At 39.1% G+C, this 22,021-nt stretch overlaps 1 protein-coding gene and 1 long non-coding RNA gene across 8 annotated transcripts in view; one reads left to right on the forward strand and one right to left on the reverse strand.

Annotated features, from left to right (window-relative positions):
* Nucleotides 1–22,021, forward strand: part of si:dkey-237h12.3 (teneurin-3) — a 150,833-nt gene that overhangs the window by 115,692 nt on the left and 13,120 nt on the right. For 5 of the 7 annotated variants that reach the window (XM_032527549.1, XM_032527551.1, XM_032527553.1 and 2 more), the window contains 6 exons: nt 925–1,192; nt 2,120–2,263; nt 12,271–12,520; nt 14,212–14,232; nt 18,437–18,669; nt 20,467–20,621. In XM_032527549.1, coding sequence (XP_032383440.1) covers nt 925–1,192; nt 2,120–2,263; nt 12,271–12,520; nt 14,212–14,232; nt 18,437–18,669; nt 20,467–20,621 — 1,071 coding nt within the window. The remainder of the gene's footprint in view (nt 1–924; nt 1,193–2,119; nt 2,264–12,270; nt 12,521–14,211; nt 14,233–18,436; nt 18,670–20,466; nt 20,622–22,021) is intronic. The other 2 variants (XM_032527552.1, XM_032527554.1) reach the window with 1 other exon arrangement.
* On the reverse strand, nt 4,800–16,672 carry LOC116696534 (uncharacterized). Its single transcript, XR_004333762.1, has 3 exons — nt 16,662–16,672; nt 6,821–6,826; nt 4,800–4,938 (listed from the first exon to the last, which is right to left on the reverse strand). It is a non-coding gene; the product is annotated as an uncharacterized LOC116696534 (long non-coding RNA).

Raw genomic sequence — 22,021 nt, forward strand, 5'->3', positions numbered from 1 at the left:
CGGATTCCTGTTGTCTGCCCAGCTGCCGTCCCGTCCCGCCAGCCTGGCAAACCAGAAAAGCTCCGCCCGTCGATTAGCTTTAGCGCAGGCGGGCGCAAAACTGGCAGGAGGCGTGGCGGGTGAGAGCCTGGCCGGCGTGAACGGCACCCAGGCAGGCCTCGCAACGGGGGTGGAGGTCGGCGGAAGGATGTAGCCGGTCGGCAGGAGGGGCAGACACGGGCACCGGCGGAAGGTCTTGGCTTGACTTCATACTGCGAAGTTGAGAAAAAAGTGGGAGTCGAACAACGGGTCCGCTCTGATATATGCAGTAAATGCGGACGTAGTTGAGGCCCGAGCTGGAGCTAGGGCGGGAAAGAAAATCTTCACGACTGCGCATGCGCGAAGGGATAAACCCAATAGCGTAGCCCTTAGAGGGCGAAGCCTATACGAAATAGAACTTGTCAGTTATTAGAGCTATGGTGTTCAAGTTGAAGTTTTTTTTCCCAGACTCAAATAATAAGGAATTAATTTACTGCCTTTGGAGTTTCCTCAATTTGCATATTAACTAATATACTCGGTGGCTTGGTATAAGTAAGAACTTATTTTGTAATATTTTGGCTGCTCAACACACATTCATAATGTTTGACTGCTTCTGCCTAGAATATTACATGATAAGCCCGTATGTCTGGCAACAAACAACATTTCTCTTACAGTACCAGACGGAATTGCTCTAACCTGAATGATAAAAGTGAACCCCAATGTATGAAGTGCAATATATTATAAAAGGATATATTACCTCACATACTGTAAATATGATGTATTATATACTGTATTTAAAGTCATCCTCTACATTAACTAACAGCAAACTCCTGTTGCTCCTGTTACTTAAGTCTGTACTCCACACAGTGTATTTGGCACCAGTCTGACTGCTAATTAAAATCCTAGGTCCTTCATGAGCAAGTGGCCATACCAGGCAGTGACCTCAACCTGGTCTACCTGAGCTCCAGGGCAGCTGGCTACAAGCCTATCCTCAAGGTGCTCCTGACCCAGGACCGTCTCCCCTTTGGCCTGATGAAGGTCCACCTGATGGTGGCCGTCATGGGCCGTCAGTTCCAGAAGTCTTTCCCTGCCTTCCCTGACCTCTCGTACACCTTCATCTGGGATAAAACAGACGCCTACAATCAGAGGGTCTTTGGCCTGGCAGAGGCTGTGGGTGAGTACCTGCTGTGAAGCTGCCGACTGAAGATGTTGTGTAAGCGTTGCTTCACTCATACTCGCACTGCCTCCAGGCAATAAACCTTGGTTGAACTTTTGAAGATTGATTTTTATGTTTTTTTCTAAATTGAAGATTATTTATCCAGAGACTGCTTCTGTTACCATCTGCAATAAAGATTTAGCAGGTGGTGTGAAATCCTGAAATCCCCCCAGTGCTGCATTTTTGAAGGCCACTGCTCTTTTGCTGACTTCTTTGTTTTGCATGTATGATATTTCAGCAGCAGTGCGCTGACTAAAATATTGCCTTTGAGGCAGCAGCCTGAGAAAAAAAAACAGCATCAGAAACAATAACAGAAGGGATCATTCATAACAGAATATCTTGTTTATAATTATTTTATTAATAATTAGGATGTCATCTTGAGTGTACTATATTAGGGTTTTTACAGAACTACATAACCCTTTCATTGTAATGTTTTTAAAGTCTTAAAAAGTCTAAGGGATTTTGTTAAGAAGGATGAATGTTGGAGCACTCCTGCTTATTTATTACAGAAAAAAAACAACCATATTGCAAAGTTTATGATATATGCTATAATGTGCTCCTTCTGAGTTCCATCGTTTTAATAATTCATGCCACTTTACACGCTACTTTGCGATCATGATTTATTTGCATTTACACAAAATAAAACAAATGAGAGAAGGAGAGCATACAACTGTGCAGATGAGGCACACAAACCCCACGGGTCTTCTAAAATCATCCCAGCTGGAGGAGAAAATGACATAGACAAAGAAAAAGCACAACCAGCAAATACAGAAAAAACATGTGTACTGAATGTTTTATAGGCTACAAGCCTCATTGCTGCCATAAGTGTCAGGTAAGGAGGTTGCAACCTTGCTCACCATAGGCATCTGCCATCATTACTTTCAGTGTCAGTGGGATATGAATATGAGTCCTGCCTTGATGTGGTGCTCTGGGAGAAGAGGACGGCGGTATTACAAGGCTATGAACTGGATGCATCCAACATGGGAGGGTGGATGCTAGACAAACACCATATATTGGACATTCAGAATGGTAAGAAATGCTCATATATCTAGTATGAGAGTGCGTGTGTGCATGTGGGGCGGAGATAGGTGGCCTCTTAGGGTTACAGGCAGGTGGTCTTTACCCTGAATCACCGCGAGAAATACTTGAATCACAAGAAATATGGTTCGTCATCCCATCTGCAGATAATATAGGAGAGTTTTGAAGGGTCGATCATTCACAGTAATGACGGAATAAATCAGTGACTAGTCACCAGGGTGCAGGGCTCGCCACGATTCCAAACTACTCAGCTATTTTAGGAAAGAGACAACCTTTTGCTGCTCATGAAGGCTTGCGCTTTTGATGAACAGGCGTCATGTTTAATTCTCGAATTAATTCAATAAACTAAATTCATTTTTTGCTCTTTCATCAATCAGAATGGCTTTAATCGCCAAGTACAATAAATGGACATGAGTTTGTCTTCGTCGTTCTGGCACAGAGACATGAGCGAGTGAAACATGCATAATGAAACTATCAAATGTATATGCAGCACTGAGTCGTTGATGGCTTACAGTACCACAAGGCCATACTCTATAATCTGGAGAATTCAGTGCTGTGTTACAACTGAGCAGGCAGTAATATGACTGAAAATTATAAGGAGTGGGCCTCAGGGTAGTGTGCATTGTCAGTTTGCCAGACTGCTGTTTTGACATTAAATCCACTGCTGCTCACAATCGTTGTTCCAGTTGTCCAACACAATTTGTGTCCCTTTTCATCTTGCGAATAGTCAAGGTTACATGTGGCCTTCAGCGGAAACCTTGGTCTCACACTGTCAAATTGGAATTTGTTTGTTTGTGTGGGCATTTATTGTGTGTGTGATTTTTAATGAATGATGTAATGTACTCAAGGATTAGTAAAACTTGCTTAATTGCATATATTTGCAAAATTGTAGATACATACCAGATAAGTGGGTGTAAACTGTAGATGGATACTGTAGATATAACCAAATCAGATTTCCAAATGTCATAGGATTTCTTCTATTTCACTGGCATCTAACAGAATATGTAAGAGCTGGTGTAAGCAACAAATGCGTCTGAGAGACTGGTAATTACACCTGTAGTCATGTTTTTTTCTGGTTCCAGCTAGATTTGTGTGTGTTCAGAGCTACTGAGTCTGGGGACTTTCTTTGTTGTTTCCTACAGTGATAGCATCACGACTGGCATAGTTATGATTGATTTTTCTTCTGATTCAACCACATTCCCATTAATTCTGGAAGAGAAAACGTAAAGCACCGCGAATGTTACAGCTGATATAATTACTAGATGTGGACCGGTTGTTCTCAATCCATCTTTTCTTAGTTGTTGGTTTCTAGACAGTCACATAACAGATTTGTAGCGTGTGGGTCAGTTTGGCATTACCACATGTGTTTGCATGCAGCTTGCATAAACTGCCTTGAAAAAGTGTCTTTTTAAGTCTTCCCTATTTTTTGTCATTATCAGGTCATTAGTTTTCAGAAGTCATTGGTCGGAGAAAAACTTCCATCACTCTGAGGAAGATAAATGTTTTAACCATAACTTTTCATTTAAACGTAGAGATAGATTCAAGGAAGTGCAAAGTTATCAGTGTCTTTTTTGTGGTGCAAAATCTAATTCTAAGATGCCATGTTCCTTTATGTGACCATCGGTAGGGGAGTCAATGACCTGATATGCAATAATAACAATGTTGACGTCCCCACAACAACACTCAGCACTACCTAGTATGTCTTTGCACAAACTTCCACTCTTCAGAGTTGGATTTTACGCCTACACTCACTCACTTAGAGGTCGTACTGGTCACCTAAGAGGTAGGAGTATCACTCTTTTCTGTATTTTCACTCCAGAAATAGAGCGGAAATTAAGTCAATTTCTCAAATTGCAGAAAAGATGTACACATTTAGGTGAACTTTGTTATCAGGAAACAGGTTTGCAGTCAGCATATATCATCACTTAAGTGCAAATCACTGTGAAATTGCCAGTAATTACTGTGTCACTCGGATTCAAAGTCAAAGTACCTTTATTAGTCTCCCTAAGGAGAAATCCGTTTTGGACACTGAGTAACTTACTTTGCTGCAAAAGTTACAGACGCAACGACAAGCACAGGGCTAAAAGCAATTAAAAGACAAATCTACAGTCAACATATGGGCTACTCAAAGGGCTGTGCAAACTGCAGATTTACCATTTTCTACACTAAAAGAAGATAAAAGCCATACTTCAGAAAACTTCAGGTTGAGAGGTGCAGGTGTTCCCATAATTTTGCCTGCCGTCTTAACCAGATTTAAAATTTTAGAGTTTTAGATTTTTACTGTCAAATTCCCAAACCAGTTGGTAATACCATATCGAAGAATTGACCATATCGAAAGAATGAATACAGGGATCTAGTCTCCAGCTGATCTGGGATCTACAAAGATTTCCAAAGTTTTGCTTGTGTTAATATGAAGTTGGTGTGAATCACACCAGGATTCTGTGCAATAGATGGATAAATAACTTCAAAATGCATTTATTTTCTTTCCGGTGCAATGTCTTGTGCTCAAAGTTCTGCAAAGGCTTGAGGCCCTATTTTAACGATCTGAAACCCAAGTATGAAACGCCAAACGCAAGTAGCTTTGTGGGCGGATCGTGGGCGCCATTTCTATTATACCGGCGGGATAAATGACTCTTGCTCCCGACGCAAATCTAGAATGGGTTGGTCTGCGACATTACTCATAGGTGTGGGTTGGTCATAACGTGCAAGCAACCAATCAGAGTGTTATCGCACATTCCTTTTAAAAGCAGGTAGACTTGTTCCATGGCGGATTGCTATTATACAGTAATGGTGGATTTGGTAGGCGCACACTCTTAATACATCTATGGGCGCACGCAAGGAGTGGTTCACAGCCAAGGAGGTTTGGTATTTATTTTTCTTTTTGACAAAATGTAAATAAAGAAATGTCAAACATACTTTCTGAGGTTTTGGGCTCACTCTCGCTTTATCACGAGGTTATGAATGCATGGTAATATTTTTGCATTGTAGTCTAACATTGGACCGAGATTACCTCACTACAGACGATGCAGCTCTTCTGTCTCTCCTCTCCCATGCTGCTGCTGGGGAATTTGGGTTAAGTGGCATTGGCACATGCAGTTCGACATCACATCTCCTTAAGTCCTCTAATATTTCTTCATGTATGTCATCAACAAATCCATTATTCATGGAAATGTTGTGTAAAACAAGTTCAGATTTTTCCTTGTATTTTGGATAATATTTATTTTTCCTTGTATCGGGGTAACGGGGAAGTGCTGGGTCCGTGAGATGAGAGAAGCAAAAGTGTATGCACGGTGTGCACACTTTCCATTATGGCATGTGCCCTTAAAATAGCATCTGAATAACGCGCCACTGACTTTAGACTAGGTTTTCCCTGGTCTGTGGTGGAATTGTTTTCTGAAACTGCAAAATAGAACCAGGGAGCATTTGTACTGAAAACACCTCCTCTTTTTGCTGAACAGCCCCCGGGAGTGCAAGTTCATTCCCTAATTTACTGACGTGCATCTGTGGAGGGAAAAGTCCACTGTGCGTCGGCTGCAAAATAGGAGTAATACATGCGTCGGTGTACAAAGTCAATTACGCTGGGTGCAAGATAGAGCCCTTGGTTCCTAAGTGACACAATATACAATTATTATAAAATGGTATGTATTTATCACCTCAGTTTGAGGATACATATTAGTAATTTATAAGCCCCCACCAGCCCCGGTGAGGGAGGAGAGGTCAATGTGATTCACTGGTTCAACAGCACACTAATAATGTGTTTTTTGTGGTTACTTGTGCAAAAAAAACTCATGTTGTTTATATGTATTCATGGAGTTGATATTTACTTTAAATTGCTACATGTATTTTTCTTAATCTCTGGCATAAGGAACACATGGGAGAAAATGCATGCAGCTCATGCTGACCAATCCCAATTCTTGTGGTCGCTATGTGGTATCTCTCCAGCCCTGATGTGTAGTTATATTTATGTAGGGTTTACATGAGCTCTGGTAGAGCTACAAAGCATACTTTCATATTTTCTGCAAACTGTATGACACAAAAGTATAAATCTGGCTTCAGGCACTGTCTCTTGGGCCCGGTCCACCGAGCTTTAACCTCAGAAGTTATTCTGTTCTTAGATATTTTGGCAACCGGAGGAGGTGTGTTTTTTAGAAGGAATGTATTCTCCTCTGCCTACCGCCTATATCTTAAATATAGTCTTTTATAGCATCTTACATGCACACTCACAATTGGCAGGGCCAACACAATTCATCCCACATTACTCTATGGGTTTGCACAGTAATATCACCCATGTCTTCTTCATGTATAACAGTCTTCTTACATCTCTGAGATTGCACAGTCTTTTGTCGGATACTGTTGTGGAAAACATGTCAGAGAAACAGTTTTTGAAACTGAGTCTTCCTTTACTTTGTTCAAACTTTGGTGCCACTTTGTCCTGCTTCTTTGTGGAACATTAAAAGAACAGATACAAGGGCCCATTGCCGAACCCAATCTGTCAAGCCATCTAAAGCATGAAGTTTGTGAAGTGTGCAAAAGAACACTGAAAAACACCTCTAGCTTGACTGCTGCTGGTACGTTGCGTTTCATCTCACCTGTCTGAAAGTATAGCACAACGATCTCCAAAGCCTTCACTGTGGCAGCGTCACAGTTGGAGTTGTTGTGAGATGCGTTTGTGATCAACAGATAGATGCAGCACGTGTGATATGCTAATGTATGCTGTATCCTTTATTAGACTGAGCTGAGTTAGGTGTCTGGATTTATCAGAAAATTGGATGTTACTGTGCATGAAAAATCACTTAAACTTGACTCAAATATCTTGTACATGGAAACAGTGATGACAGAAATAAAACAAACCAGATGGTGTTGAGTTTTTCTTGTGCAGTAAATGCTGCAGCCTCCCTAAGGCATTTTGACACTTTCCTCTTGTCTTATGCAGAACCACCCCAAAATTAAATTGCAAAGTCTGACTAAATTTGAAAGATTCAAAAATAGTTTAGCAAACTTGTGGTCCTGTCTCATTTAACGCCGTCTGACAGAACCCCAATCTATTTGCCTAGATTCATGTTGCAGTCCTATTAGCTCAACCTAACGACAGTGAGCTCTTCAAGACTGTGAAATGTTTTTGTCAGCGACTTTGATATGCTAGTTCATACTGTGTTCACATTTAAGTATCATAATCTGGAATCCTATCACTCTTTGTCCTCACACATTAAAGTACGGAGGTTGGGAGTCGACACACATTTTAATCATCTTGCATTTTCTCAATCCAAACTGAATAATTCAGTCTTACATTCAGCCATTTTTTGACATTTGAGATTTATAGCCTACGTGGGTTTTTGGGTAAGGGATGCAGTTCGATATCCTCGGACAGCATGAAGATGAATCCAAATATCACTGGTTGCCTTCCTTGCTGCTGCAATATTGATTCCATAATGCTGTAAACCTTGACTAATGTCTTCACCCAACATGTTAGCAAGTGGTGGTCCTCTGCAGCTGCACAGCAGTTTAGCTCCAGACATTTGCTATCGCTCTTTGTTGTGACTCCTGCTTGTCGCACTACTTTTTTCTTTTATCGTTAGTGGCAAAAAGACCAGAAAAAAAAGCTGTTTCCATCTCTCTGCTTCCACTCCAGAGCCTGTCAAACTAGATAAGGCAAATTGCTGGTGTTTGTGCTTTAGTCATGTCCTCTTGCCCCTTCTTTTCTTTATTACAAGTGGATATGCCTTCCCCTCAATCTGCAGCTTGTCTCTAGCGAGGCTAACATAGCTGATTCTAATTGGACGCAGCCAGAGTTCAGCATCTCAGTATCTTGGAGTGTGCTTACTGTACAGCTCACGCACATGCTGCATTTGAAGCACTGAGAGGTTTCCTGCCCACTTTTAGCCTCTATTATGGTGGATCAGTGAGAGCCTGGGTGGTATATTAGAGAATGACACAGTGCAAAGGAGAACAAAGAAGGACAGGGCGCAATTAAGACACACTCCTGCTCCTCCCCTACCAATCTTTGTACTCTCTATGTGTCACCAAGGTGACATTGCTCAGGGCGCTCCAGTTTTTTTTTTTTATCAGGTATGGAGGCTCGGCTTTGCATTTGTACCATTAATCATCTTGGAAGCTGTGATGTCGGCATTAAAGCATTAATCCCAACTACATAACTAAAATTAACCTTTATCAAACAAAGGATTTCCTTCTGTAATGGTTCTCAGAAAGGAATCAATTGAAGAAACTGAGAGTATTCAGAATAATGGTCTAATAGTTTGAGACAGCATAGTGAGGAATTATTGTCTTTTTATACTGTACAGGGGTTAGGCACAGTATGTAAATAAAGCAGAGCAACAGAAATTGCCTCTCCTTGCTCAAATATTCTTACACTCTCATTTAATATGAAAATATATATTTTGTCTGTCATTTATATTTTTCAACACATTTTTTATTGCAATATCGGAATACCAGCAGCGTTGCAGCAATATTTACATTTGGACGCTTTATGTTTAATTCCTTACATGTTATGTTCATTTAGCTCTAAAGTTCTAAATGTAGTTTATGTAAACCAAGCTTCTCTGTTCTTTGTTTTATTAGCCAGTCCACCCGTGCGTGCATGTGCCCCTTAAAAACAATTATTGGTCTGTTAGAGCCATGGGGAGGCAATCCCAGCCCACCATGTTTTAAAATGTATTTAATTTACAGAATTTCAAGTACAGAATTCACACAGTAGTATACAAAAAAAGGCTTTTATATAGACTAATTATGTATTGAATTAGTAGAAAACATGCTATATTGTTATTGAGTTATGAAATAATTACATACATGTACAGTATGTCAGGATAGAAGATTTGGACCATATCACCCAGCCCGACTCACATTTGCAATCATTTATTTTTATACACATCTATACTGTATTTTGGATTGTTTTCAATATCTTTTAGTAGGCAAATTATATGTTAATGTCAGAGTCTAACTATTGCTGAGTGTTAAATAGTGTGGTAAAAGCTGTTCCATTACATTCTGCTTGCTGAATGGAGCAGCATTGGAGTGATCCTGGATTAAAAGAGACAACAGATTCTCAGACTTTCTGAAAGTTCTCTCCAAAACTCAAACACGCCTCCACACATTAATTTATACTAATCAATGAGCAAACACACATCCCTTATGGTTGATCTATTCAGCTGCCATACTTTGACTCGAAGTCTCCTCTGCAAAATCTGTTGAGGATTCACTAGTTAGTAGTTTCTGCAGAAAAACAGAACTTTGCCAAATTGTATTTCTGCTCGTCTCACATAATCACAGTAGCTGTTTCTTAGGTATAAGATGTGTTTTATTTACCGTTTTATAGGTTTTACACCAAAACCTACTTCAAAATCAGAACAGAGTGGAATAAAAGTAAGAAATATTTATAGAAACACTGAATGACTGCAAAGCCATTTTAGGCCGGACACTGTAGGAGTCCCCCTCTTCAGCCTGAGGCACCGGGTAGTCAGAAGCCAAATTCCCATCAGTGCAGCACTCCAGCTGAGGCATCACAAGCTTGATCCTTGCAACAATCATCAGCAGTAATGTGTCATGACCAAGTGTCCTTGAGGGAAGAAAACTAAACCTTTTATCTCCTCACTCACTCTAAGTTAAGAGCAGCAAAACTTGTGTGCATGATACAGATAAAAGTGACAGAGTATACTGTCCATACTAAGTGTGGCGTCATCGTGGGAGGTAGTTGATGATTGATTAGTGTATTTAATCCATTCCATTACGCTGTGTAATAGCCTATGGTAAGACTTGTGTGTACAGTAAACTGTGATGGAAGTGTAAATAGAGAAGACAGCAGCGGCTTGCCAAAATGACCTGAGCAGTAAATGTTTTGTTTTTTTCTTTTTAAGCTGAACGTCAGCCAAACAGTTAGACTGCTGTACTGCTGCAACTGATCCATGTCCTACACACTGCATTAGGCTCCCGGATATTAGAGATGTCTTTGTCTTCCCAGAGAATGTTAAGGAGCTATTACCCAAAGGGACATTCAAATTCCAGTCAGATTACATATTGTATTTGTTATTGGTAGCTATGTTTCTGGGTGCTGCGTCAACCTTTCAGCTCAGTTAGAGTTTCCATCACGCTGCGTGTTTCATTCAGTGAGCAGTAACATGGATCACAGTTCAATTAAAGTCCCAAGGTCATGCATTTGATGGCGTCACGCATAAAGCAGTCCCCGGACCTATTTGTCTTTGTTAGAGGCTCATGTATAAAGCTCTTGGATACAAAAGACGAATTGGTCAGATCGTCCTGTCAAGAGTCTCGCCAGAGCGTGCCTTCATTTGAATTTGGCCTTCAATCAATTAAATCAGTGAAAGGAACTAATCAGCAAAGGGACAAGCAGTGGAGTCGCATGCCCGATTTCACATACATCGAGGGTTACGATGGCTTACAGGATAACGCCGTGGGAGAACAACATTATGTGGCCCTTCATTGGTGTCATAGATTCACTAATTAGGACAGAGGCAGTGTGAATTCAAATCCAATTCAAAGTTGTTGGATGTGAATAATTAAGTGCTTCCAGCATACACTTTTCCTTTGATGTGTTTTTCCTCTGAAGAGAGTCCCCCTATATCAGTACCCCCCTCCCCTCCAAAAAAGCTAGTTATATCTGCCTCTTATTAAAATATTAATCTGTATTGAGTCACCAAATTTGTTGAGTCCTCAATGAAATTTACCATTATTAGGATGAATTACACGGCACTGTAGTTATGTTTACCACCTCTCTGTGACTTGGGGAAGAGCGGCTCCCTGGCAAGTTAAAAGAACATTATTTTGCATAAAAGCTACTTTTTAAAGTTTTCAAAAATCCACTGAATCGGTTCTATGATCATGCAAGGGACTGAAGTATTAGTTTATTACTGCCTGTGTGCTGCGTCCGTTCCACTACTCTATTTAAAGCTGATCTTCACTCATATACACATGCATAAAAGACTTTTTAACCATTACTTTTGAACTTTAATGATAAACATTTTAGCTATGTGTCCTTAAGGCAAACTAAAAGGCCTTTGACATAAATGTCAATAAATATAACATACGAGGTGTCCTGTATTGATTATAAATGAATAGAATGTTGGGTTATGGTGGGGTAAAAATGATTACGCTTACCTTAAATTGTGGAATATACTTCATATTTATCATGTTTTAGTTATTATAATATATACAGTAGTAGTATATAGCATTAAAACGTAGAGTGTCTAGTTACTGTAGATCCAAAGTTTCCAAATTTATGAAATGGCACTTAGATTACAATAATTAGTCAGACACTGTGTTCAGTAAGAGCTAAAGTGAATTAAATGCCACAAAATATTGTTGCTTATTAAGCTCAATAATACAAATAAATATTTACTTTTGTCATTTTCTATCAATTAGTTTCACTATATATTTGAGAAGTCACGTAAAAAATTATTTTACATTCATAGATTATATTATTGAAATAATTAATACAGGTTAGGCTTTTGTTTTTTGTCGTTCATATTTTGTAAAATACTTTTATTTGCTCTCTTGCCATTGTTCATTGAGGAGATCTATACTAGTTATAAGTGTTACAAATGGAGCTAGAACCAGGAGGCGTTTGGCTTAGTTTAGCATAAAGACTGGAAGCAGAGGGATAGAAAAAGTTATGGCACAATACTCTATATTAAACCAAAACTCTTTTTTTCATCTGTTTGTGTACGGATTAAACAAGCAAACACAATATTAATTAGGTAGGCATACTTGTCTCATCTTCAGTAGCTCTGGGAAACAAAACAAGTATTTCCCGAAATGTCAAACTATTTCTTTATTGTGTGAAAGGTTTATTATGAGTATGCATGTATTTTCTTTTGAATGTCTTAGGCCAGGCCGGTTTTATAAAAGAGATGAATCACTGGAAACTTACCAGTTAAAATAAAGATAAACAATAGGTCCAGTGTCTGCTACCAGTGTCAACCACAAATATTGCTTTCATACCTGCAAATAACTGCTGTGTTATTTCCTAGGCATTCTTTACAAAGGCAGCGGAGAGAACCAGTTCATCTCTCTCCAGCCCCCTGTGATCTCCACTGTAATGGGGAACGGGCGGCGCAGAAGCATCTCGTGTCCCAGCTGTAATGGGCAGGCCCAAGGCAACAAGCTGTTGGCCCCGGTGGCTCTGGCGTGGGGCATCGATGGAAGTCTGTATGTCGGAGATTTCAACTACATCCGACGCATCTACCCATCGGGCAATGTCACAAGTATCATGGAGCTCAGGTAAGATCGAGGCCTCGTCGTTGGGATTTGTTCAGGAAGAGCGTGCTGCACCTAGTTTGACTCTGTACCTCTGTCCCTTCATCAAATAGTAGACATTACAGGTTTAAGCATTAACTTTTGCATTTTTATAAAGGTGGGACAAAAGATAATACTTAATTAAAGAGTTTTGTCTTATAAATACTATAGTTTTTTATGTATTACATTGATTTTTATATATTTATTTCAACTCCAGTTCAACAAGAACAAACAAAAACATGCAACATGCTGTTCCTGACCCCATTTTTTTTTCAAATACAGACAGTTAAAGTTAGATCCCACTTTACATCTCTACATTTAGTCTCCAGTGGAGAGGGAAACTAAAATGACATGGTCGACACATATTTCCCCTACCAATAGAAATCTGAAATACTTTCCCTATCCATTTACATAATTAGGAAAGACATCCTGTCTTCAGTGTGTAATTGGGATGATTTACGCCCTCATGCCAACTTGGCTTCTCTCTGCAATGACTCTGATTTGGCCAGTTGGCTTATTACAAAGTGGCAGATGTTGATTAAATGTACATTGAGACATCATCCTGCATGAGACAAATACATGACAGTCATATGAAAACTGCCTTAAAAGGGCATGAGTCACCACACCGTTGGCGGATAGCTATACATCAAGTAGTTTCTAAGTTAGCGTTCAGATTACAAGGACCAAACATGAAAATCTAAGAGGTGAAGGGACTGAATAACATTCCTCTTTACTTCAGCAACCTGCCAATGTACCTGGGCAGTGATCAGCTCTCACTACATTATGAATGGGAAGCATTGTGCTGCTGTAAAGGACCATGCATGCTCAGCAACCCTTTCCTGGATAAATAATGGTTTAAGAAATAGTTTGTGTCTCCAAGCAACCCTTTTACTCTGTTTACATGGACAACAACACAAAACACTACTCTGAAAAAACGGTTGTGTTGGCCAAATTAAATTCAGTGTGACATGAAATACACACTAAGGACAACTTTAGTTCACATTAGACGGCAGTTTCAGTGTAGATTAAAACAAGTACGGAGGGGGGGGGAAAGTAAATTTTTCTTCAACCATATCTTCATTGTTTGCAGAATATCTGTTTTTTATGCTAGTCTCTTCCAAACATTTAAATACCAAGTGGTGTCAGTGTTTGGTATGTCTGATGCATGCTTGTTGTATAAAGCTCCAAATGCTCCAAATGGGACTCCCTGAACATCTTTCAAATGTTTTTAGTGTAAAGTCTGTATTTAAATCCGAGCTTCAGTGGCCAATGTAACAAGTGGTAGAATCAATATTTAAATATGAGTGGCCAACTATGAAAAATGTATGTAGATAGGAGTAGATATTTTTGCCAACGGATTGTCATTATCTAATTTTTTCTAGTGGCTGGGTTGATTCTTCAAGGGGATACTATAATTTCCCATTTTATTGGGATCAATAAATATCTATCTATCTATCTATCTATCTATCTATCATCTTTGACTTTCTTAGATTCAGCTGCTTGTTTTTCCTCACTAGATACTGTGATGAAAGAATGATAGCCTTTTTAAGAGTCATTGCGATGACAACTGTCTGATTGGGCAAATACCAACCTTGAAAATGAGAAGTAAAAGAAACCTTTTAAGATTGAATTAATTATCTTTCCTCTTTTCCTGCTCCCTCTGTACCCTGTCATAGAAATAAAGACTTTAGACACAGGTAGGTGCATTATCTTCCTGCATGTTGCTTTAGTATTCTTTGTACATCCCCATCTGTATCATCCTCTTTATTAGTAGATGGATAACTCTTTCTCTTACAGTCGCCTTTAGCACCATGTATAATTATAACAAACCAATTATAGCTTGATTACATCTACACAAGAGAAAGAGAGAGCACAGTCGGAATTTTGTGCAATGTGACTATTTACAAAATTGCTACAACACACACTGCATTACTATTAGCTATTACATATTTTACGTATTTCTAGGTATACATATAAAAATGAAGTTAATGTAAATGTACAATCGACAGTGCAATGCAATCCAATACATTAAAACGCTGCAATAAACACCATTGTGAAGCATATAATTTCATTTACTTTGATTGTGTGTGGCAGATGCTCCTATCCAGAGGGGCATACAACACTTTACAACACAACAGCTTTGTATTCATGATTAAGACAACAGCATCAGATCAAGTAAGCTTTGTAAGCCCAACATCATCACCACAAAAGACGAATAAAGCTGGGAGTGCTATGTGACTTGTTATCAGTCACCAAAATAAACTTTGTCATAATTTCCTCCAGGGGTGGTTCATGTAGCTCTGATGATATCAAAAAGATGAACCTACTTTGTCATGTCACTGACACTGGTAACACTTTACCAATAGGTCAGTGTCTGACAGACTGACAGGACACTATCATGACACAGTCATGACACATGAACCCTAACTGTAACCATAACTTGTCATGACAAAACTAAATGACACTTACTAAAAGAAGCGTTATGTCATAAACATTTATGACCGTTTATAATGTTTATGACACGTTCATGACAGTGTGTGTAGATACCTTTGAGTAAAGTGTAACCAACTTATTTATCCTTTTTGTTTATGGACTATAGCTAAAAGGCAACAACATATATTTTATTTAGAAATAACACGTGTGTGAATATAAAGACAGTAGTTTAGAAAAGAGAACTAAAATGAACTTGGTCTCAATGCATTTTTCCAAAGAACCTTGTGAAAGCTAAACCATGCTTCGCGTAGGCAAACGAGCACAGCAGTAGTCCGAAATGCTTACATGGCTGTCATGTTTTAAACTTGTAACTGTGTAAGACAATTTCTATACTGTTTACTTTTTTTCTCTCTGTGTTTAGCCCGCCTCCCAAAAAGAGTTATAGTAACCAATCAACCAATCGGCTTGCTTTACGTGCAGGTCAGCTGGATCATTGTTTTGATTTGAGATTTGAAAAACTTTGTTGATTTCACACTGGGATAAAAATCATGTGTCACACCAGCTCAAGAATTAAAATAAAGCAAAGGGAGGGAGGGATTAAGTCAAAAATAAAAACAAACAGAACTACAAATAAATAATAGCTATACACAGACACACACAGACACCTTTTACTTGTACAGATTTGTCCATAATGGATAATTGCACTCATATTTGAAATGCACACATGGTGTGTAACATTGTACTAGAAAATAAAAAGAAATGTATGAAAATAATTGCACAGGATACAAGCAGGAAACTGCTAGTATGGTAGGATAGTATGTCATTTTGTAAGTGGTGATAGTCTGACTGCTGTCAAAACAAAGGACCTTAGGACATTAGCACTCCTTCTTACGCTGTGTGTGTCTGCTAAGGAGCTGCTTAAGGCCTCAGCAGTCTGACGCAGGCGGTGAGAGGTGTTGTTTATGAGTAACATCAACTCGGCTCTAGCCTTGCGTTGCCAGACCTTCCTCCACAGCGCTGCACAGAAGGTCTGGCCAGTCCACACAGCATTCTGGGATGGGAGAAATATGTGCTCTGTTTTATTGGCATTACTTTAAACTAGAGCCCGACCAGTAAAGGATTTTTATGAATACGAATATTTGGTTATTTAAAAATCCAATATGCCAATATATCGGCCAATATATATATATATATATATATATATATATATATATATATATATATATATATATATATAAAAAAATCCAGAAACTTGTTAGAAAACATACACAGATTTCCATAATATTAGTTATTTGTAGTCATTTATGAGTTCTCACCAAAATAATATGACAGTACTATGTTTTATTGGCACAACAGAACAAATGAAAATCTAAATATATTAAAGTTCTGATAAATAAAATGTTTAAAAATACAAACTTAAGATATGAAACGCTAAGATATGAAGTCCTTTGAACAAAAAACCAAAATCAGTGTTGCGAACAGGGACGTTGTAGAGTGCCCTCTGGTTTTTCCCTTCAGTTTTATTATTAAATGCAGATACCAATAGATTGGGAAATGCCTAATCAGCCGGGCTGTACTTTAAACCTATCACAATCGTCTTGGGTGGCGCTAAGCGCTGAACCTAGCAATGGTTCCTCTGCAAAATAGCCCCACAGGAAGGAACTTGTTTTGGTGGAACATGTGTACGTTCCACTAGCTAGCTGTCTAGATTTACCCTGCAGAGATTTGAGGAGCTGTTAACCATAGTCCTCATGAATCAACCAGAGTTTAAAATTCAAAATGAAAGACATCCGGCATAATTTCAGGCACTTTGTAAGTTGAATGTCGTGGATAAAGCACGATAAAGCATCCTCCTCTCACTCAACTCCTCTATGGAATTAAGAGGGCTAGACTGCCAGACAGCCTCTGAACAAGGAGGTGTGCTCCTCTGCGAGCCTGCCTATCACCACCATACATCTGTCTTAATCTTCATAAAGTTATTATTTATTGCCGAGCTGTTATATTGGACTGCATAATGTCATACAGGTGTTTCATTTATTGTGTCCACCCCCTGCAGGTTGACTGTAAAAGAAAGAGTTACTCATATACATCTTGCTGAATTCTTAATAACAACTTGATGACAGCCACCTATTTTGGGCATTTACTTTGAATCATAATAGCTGTCAAGTTTTATGACTCTATCTTCATCATTTTATAAAGTTGCTTCATTGCCACATTTATTTTGCTGTCACATTATCCCACTTCCAAAGCCAACCAGTATTGACTGAAGTACCATTAAGCTGGAGTACAACCAGAGAAGCCATGTTTATGACTGCACTGTAAAGCAAGCTATTTTTCATTTTAACTGCCTCTGTTTTTAGCTCTTTAATGACACTTAAGCACATGCCATGTATCAACTCTGCCCTAATAGAAAAGGTTAATGCAATAGTTTTTCAGTGTTTGGAATCTGTTTACAAGAACTGCTACGGAAAATGATCATTTTAATTGGCTTTCTACAAGTCTAAATATCAGTTAGTCATGTGCTGTGAAACCTTTTGATTCCTAATCCTTGACACAGTTGCTCTCTGAATCATGGATCCATTATGAGACAGTAAAAAGAACGCAAATAAACAGAAACAGATGCAATGCCATTAGTCGTTGCACTTTGTTAAAATAAACCAGTCATTTCTGTAGTTTCCAAAGGCTTTTCCCCACAGGGGAGTGGTAACACATTAAATCATCTGGTACAACAGTTGTCATTTCTGCTGTGTAAACTGGAAGGCCCTTTGCAATGGTATTCTGTCCAATTTTGTTTGAGCTCCATACTTTCAACCTTCTCTGTCTTTTATTTTTCATTCACAAAGGCTCTAGTCTTTTGTTTTCTGTTATGGAAATTATTCATAACATTAAAAATGGACCGGTTTTTAAATTGATAAGAAGGTTGACATTTTAGGCTGCAACTGGACTGGAAAACAAGTTACACTTAATTAGCCATTCACTGTTTTAGAAAATAACCTTAAATGCTAGAAGGTAACCTGATTAAACATTGGCATTAACCTTCTCTTACCTCCTTATTGCAATTAAAAAATGCAAAAGTCTGAGGAAGGTTCCCTTATTCCATTAGACTTAAAAGAATGCAGGATAGTATGCAGGACTTGCTATTAGTATTTTAACAATACACCTTTCTAAATTCCCATCTAACTATCTAAAAATAATGGAATCAATATTATTCTTGACTATAAATGTTTAATTCATAAGGAAAATCAGGCAACATTTCATCAGGGGTCAGTTGGGGTTTACATGTTGTTTCATGTCTCTTACAGACATTATAGAGTTAGATCACATTAGGGGTAAATTAGCACCATTACAGTAAAGGACTACCAGTATTTGGCTGCAATGTAAGACGGGGCATTTAAAGAAAAACACTCAATGCCTGCTGATTGAAAGGAAAGTATATTGTTTATAACAGAGTTATTGTCTTGAATGCAGTAACAACCCGGCACACCGGTATTACCTGGCAACTGATCCAGTAAGCGGCCAGCTGTACGTGTCGGACACAAACTCCCGGAGGATCTACAGACCCAAAACCTTAACCGGGACAAAGGAACTGCAGTCAAATGCAGAGGTGGTGGCAGGGACTGGGGAGCACTGCCTGCCCTTTGACGAGAACCACTGTGGCGATGGAGGCAAAGCTCCCGAGGCCTCTCTCACGGGACCCAAAGGTATCGTTTAAAACTAATGAAGATGTTCTACTCAAATGGAGAGGCGGGACACAGTGATGGGGTTCTCAGTTAGCAGTGGCAAGTGCTACATTTTAATTTATGTGTTCCATTTGGGTCTGTGCCAGCTCTGGTCCAACTGATTGATTTTAATGGATGAATTGTAATTGTGGGTCATGCAAAAGTAAACAGGACTGTTAAGTTTTTTTTTTAAAGACACACTAAAAAATTCATAAGCTTTGTAAATTAGGGATGTGAATTGGCATTGCGTTGTTATTTTAACCTCCAGAAATATAAAGCTTTTTTTGCAATATTAGATATTCCTGTAAATATCCATTAAAATGTTTAGCTCATCCTTCAAAATTCTTTTTTCAAACAGCTACTGTAAAAGTAAAGTCTCTAGTCCTTTAAAAGTCAAAGTAACAGCTATCTACAAGTTGATACCCTCTATGCACAACCTTTTTTTCCACATTCAAATAGTACATGGCCATTTTTGCCATTTGTAGTTGGATTGCTCACTTTTCCATAACTTCTTCTGGATGAAAAGGCTGAGATGAATTGTTTTTGCGCTAGTTGTTGCCCGCTCTGAATGCCAACTGCAATAGCTCAGCTTCCGCTGGGTGATAAAGACTTGAGTGAAGGCAATCTGAGGGAGCAACTCTAATGATGGAGTGGGCGGAAGCCGAGACCAGAGAAGAAACGGCAGATGGCTCCATTTTCTTCTCTCCTCTCAGACATTTGGTGAACTCTGCTCAAATGTGACACTTTTCATTTGTCTGCGAATCTCAGACTGTCAAATAGCCAGCTCCCAAGGATTCACCGTTGGCTCCCTCAACTCGTAAATGTTTTAGTAGAAAGCAATCTTGTGCAGACCTAGCCACAGGTCAAACCAAACCACTCACCTTCATAGAAGCTTTTATAGACTTCATTAAAAAAGAAATCACACTCTGGGGGTAATACTGAAGTTAAAGCGTATTTAAAACATTTTAAATCCTTCAGAAACTATACAACAGTCTTCCACTTGACAAATATGTTCCTAAGATCAGTGGCTCTTAGTTGTTAGAATCAAACCCAAAACTGTGTTAAAGCCAATGTGGAAAATAAAAATAGTATCCCTTCATGTGAGGTATGATTGAATTCCCATAGGCACTGGTCTCTATTAAGCAGCACGGTGACGCAGAGAGCGATGTGGAGGCTGGCGTGGCTCGCTAATGTATTTTCCCAGTTTGGGACAAATGATTATTGCAACTCCACACTGGCTTGGCTGCAACTTACAACTCTGAGCTGACACTCAATCACTGAGACAACTTAGTCTACAGTTTTCACCATGGCAACTGCCTGTCTTTCACCACTTTTCATCTAAAATTGGCCAAAGCTGTCATTTCCGTTCCCTCACTCATTCATTTCTCAAATGGTGTGCAGATTGTTGATGATTGCCGATGTCAAAAAAACTTCCAAACGCACCACTCACTGACACCCGCCGTCCGGAGGTCTTTTTTAGAGAGGAGGGTTACAAGGCGTGGCAAGTGCATATATACCGTATGAATACAGCCTTTCCCACTTCTGCCTGAGAAATTATTTAAAACCAGAAAACCAGCCCTTGAATTATTGATGGCTGTGCTTTTTGCAGTGACCTGAATAATGGGAAGGCAAGCTTGACACATGTAGCCATCGTGTTTTGTTCACTCAGTCATGCAAGCAGAGATTCCGCATATCTGCTTGTTTTCCTGTTATCACAAGTTGTTTTTTTTCCTCTCTCTTCTTTTCTTCTTTTTGCCTCCTCTTACCTGATGTCGACAGGCATCGCTGTGGGCAAGAATGGCCTGATATATTTTGTTGATGGCACCACAATCAGGAAGGTGGACCAGAACGGCATCATTTCCACTTTCCTCGGTTCCAACGACCTGACATCGGCTCGACCTCTGACCTGTGACAACAGCATGGACATCAATCAGGTGGCTTATACACAAATTTGTCAGACAGTTGTTAACTCTGCTTGTATGCTCACACAGAGCATGTCACAGCGCTACACCCTGCCCCCACCCCTCTAACCCTCTTTCAGTTCACACATGAGTCATCATTATAAATATAAATATATATAAATATTACATAAGCAGTATAACTCATCTTTTCATGAATGATAATCTTTATAGGCAACTGGCTTTTGAGTGAGAGAAGGACATGCAGGGGCTTTTTTTCTTTCCTCATCTTATATTATTATTACCAGTTCCCAAACTAGGTAGAAAAGCTGTTTTGCATGCTGCTCCCTCTGACTGACAATTACATTTAAAATTGCAAGACTCTTTCTGAGAATTTAAATCATTGCTGCAGAAACTGTATTCCCCCTTTTCTGTCGGCTATTTGAGAGAACTACAAAGTACAATTGTGGAAGGATTACAGTCTGGATCTTTTGGTGTAATTCATTTATTGTTTGATATATTGTTTGATATCATTCTTACTTACTTACATTGGTGGTCAGATGGTTAGATTACCCTTAGGTTGATTTTAAAGTGCCTTCTCACTTTGTTTCCAGGATGTTATCTTTTATATGATTCTTATTGGCAATTTTATTTATGGTTTTATAATCCCATTTCTGTTAAATTGTGATCTAGTGGGATATTTTCATGTCATTAGCTTGTAATATTGTTATTTCTGCCTCAATTGGCCAGGACACTGTAAAAAAAAAAAAATCTCTTTGAGGAATTCCTGGTGTAGTACATGTTAAATATAAAGTAGGCATCTACCTGACAGATCTTATCCAGAGAAACATACAGGGACATTAGTGGAATAATCTTCAATTGCTAGAACACTATAAGGTGCTTGGAAAAAAAAAGAAACTCGACAAGAGCAGGGCTTTTTCTCTGAAACTACAGGAGGAAAATATGTGCTTGGAGGAGGATGTGGTTTAGACAGGAAGTGGAGAGATAAAGTGTTTATTGAGGAGATGAGTTTTCAGGTCACAGCAGATGATATGTAGAGAAGTCTAATTACTCAGTTTGGGGGGCTTGTTTTGATGTGGCTGGAGCTAAATTAGTGTTCAGTGCTCCACTAGAAATAATCAGGATTGAGGACCCTTACACTATACACGGTAATGAAGCAGCTTGCCGCACATCAAACCTTCTCTGCAACAGCACCTGAAGACGGACGGCTTTGTCCCACAAAATGTACTAATTCCCTGTGAACGTAAAAGCAGTGCGCTGACCCTACACAACAGGTCATAGCATTACAATAAGTAGATGAGCAGCACTCTGCATTTAAACATTAATATCCATCATCCTTTCACTCCTTTAGAGTTTGAAGATCTGACTTAGGATGAATAATGACGAAAAATACAAACTGATAAAAGCTTCTTTTT

The sequence above is a fragment of the Etheostoma spectabile genome, chromosome 10 (assembly GCF_008692095.1).
Source record: "Etheostoma spectabile isolate EspeVRDwgs_2016 chromosome 10, UIUC_Espe_1.0, whole genome shotgun sequence".
NCBI classification, from domain to species: Eukaryota; Metazoa; Chordata; class Actinopteri; order Perciformes; family Percidae; genus Etheostoma; species Etheostoma spectabile.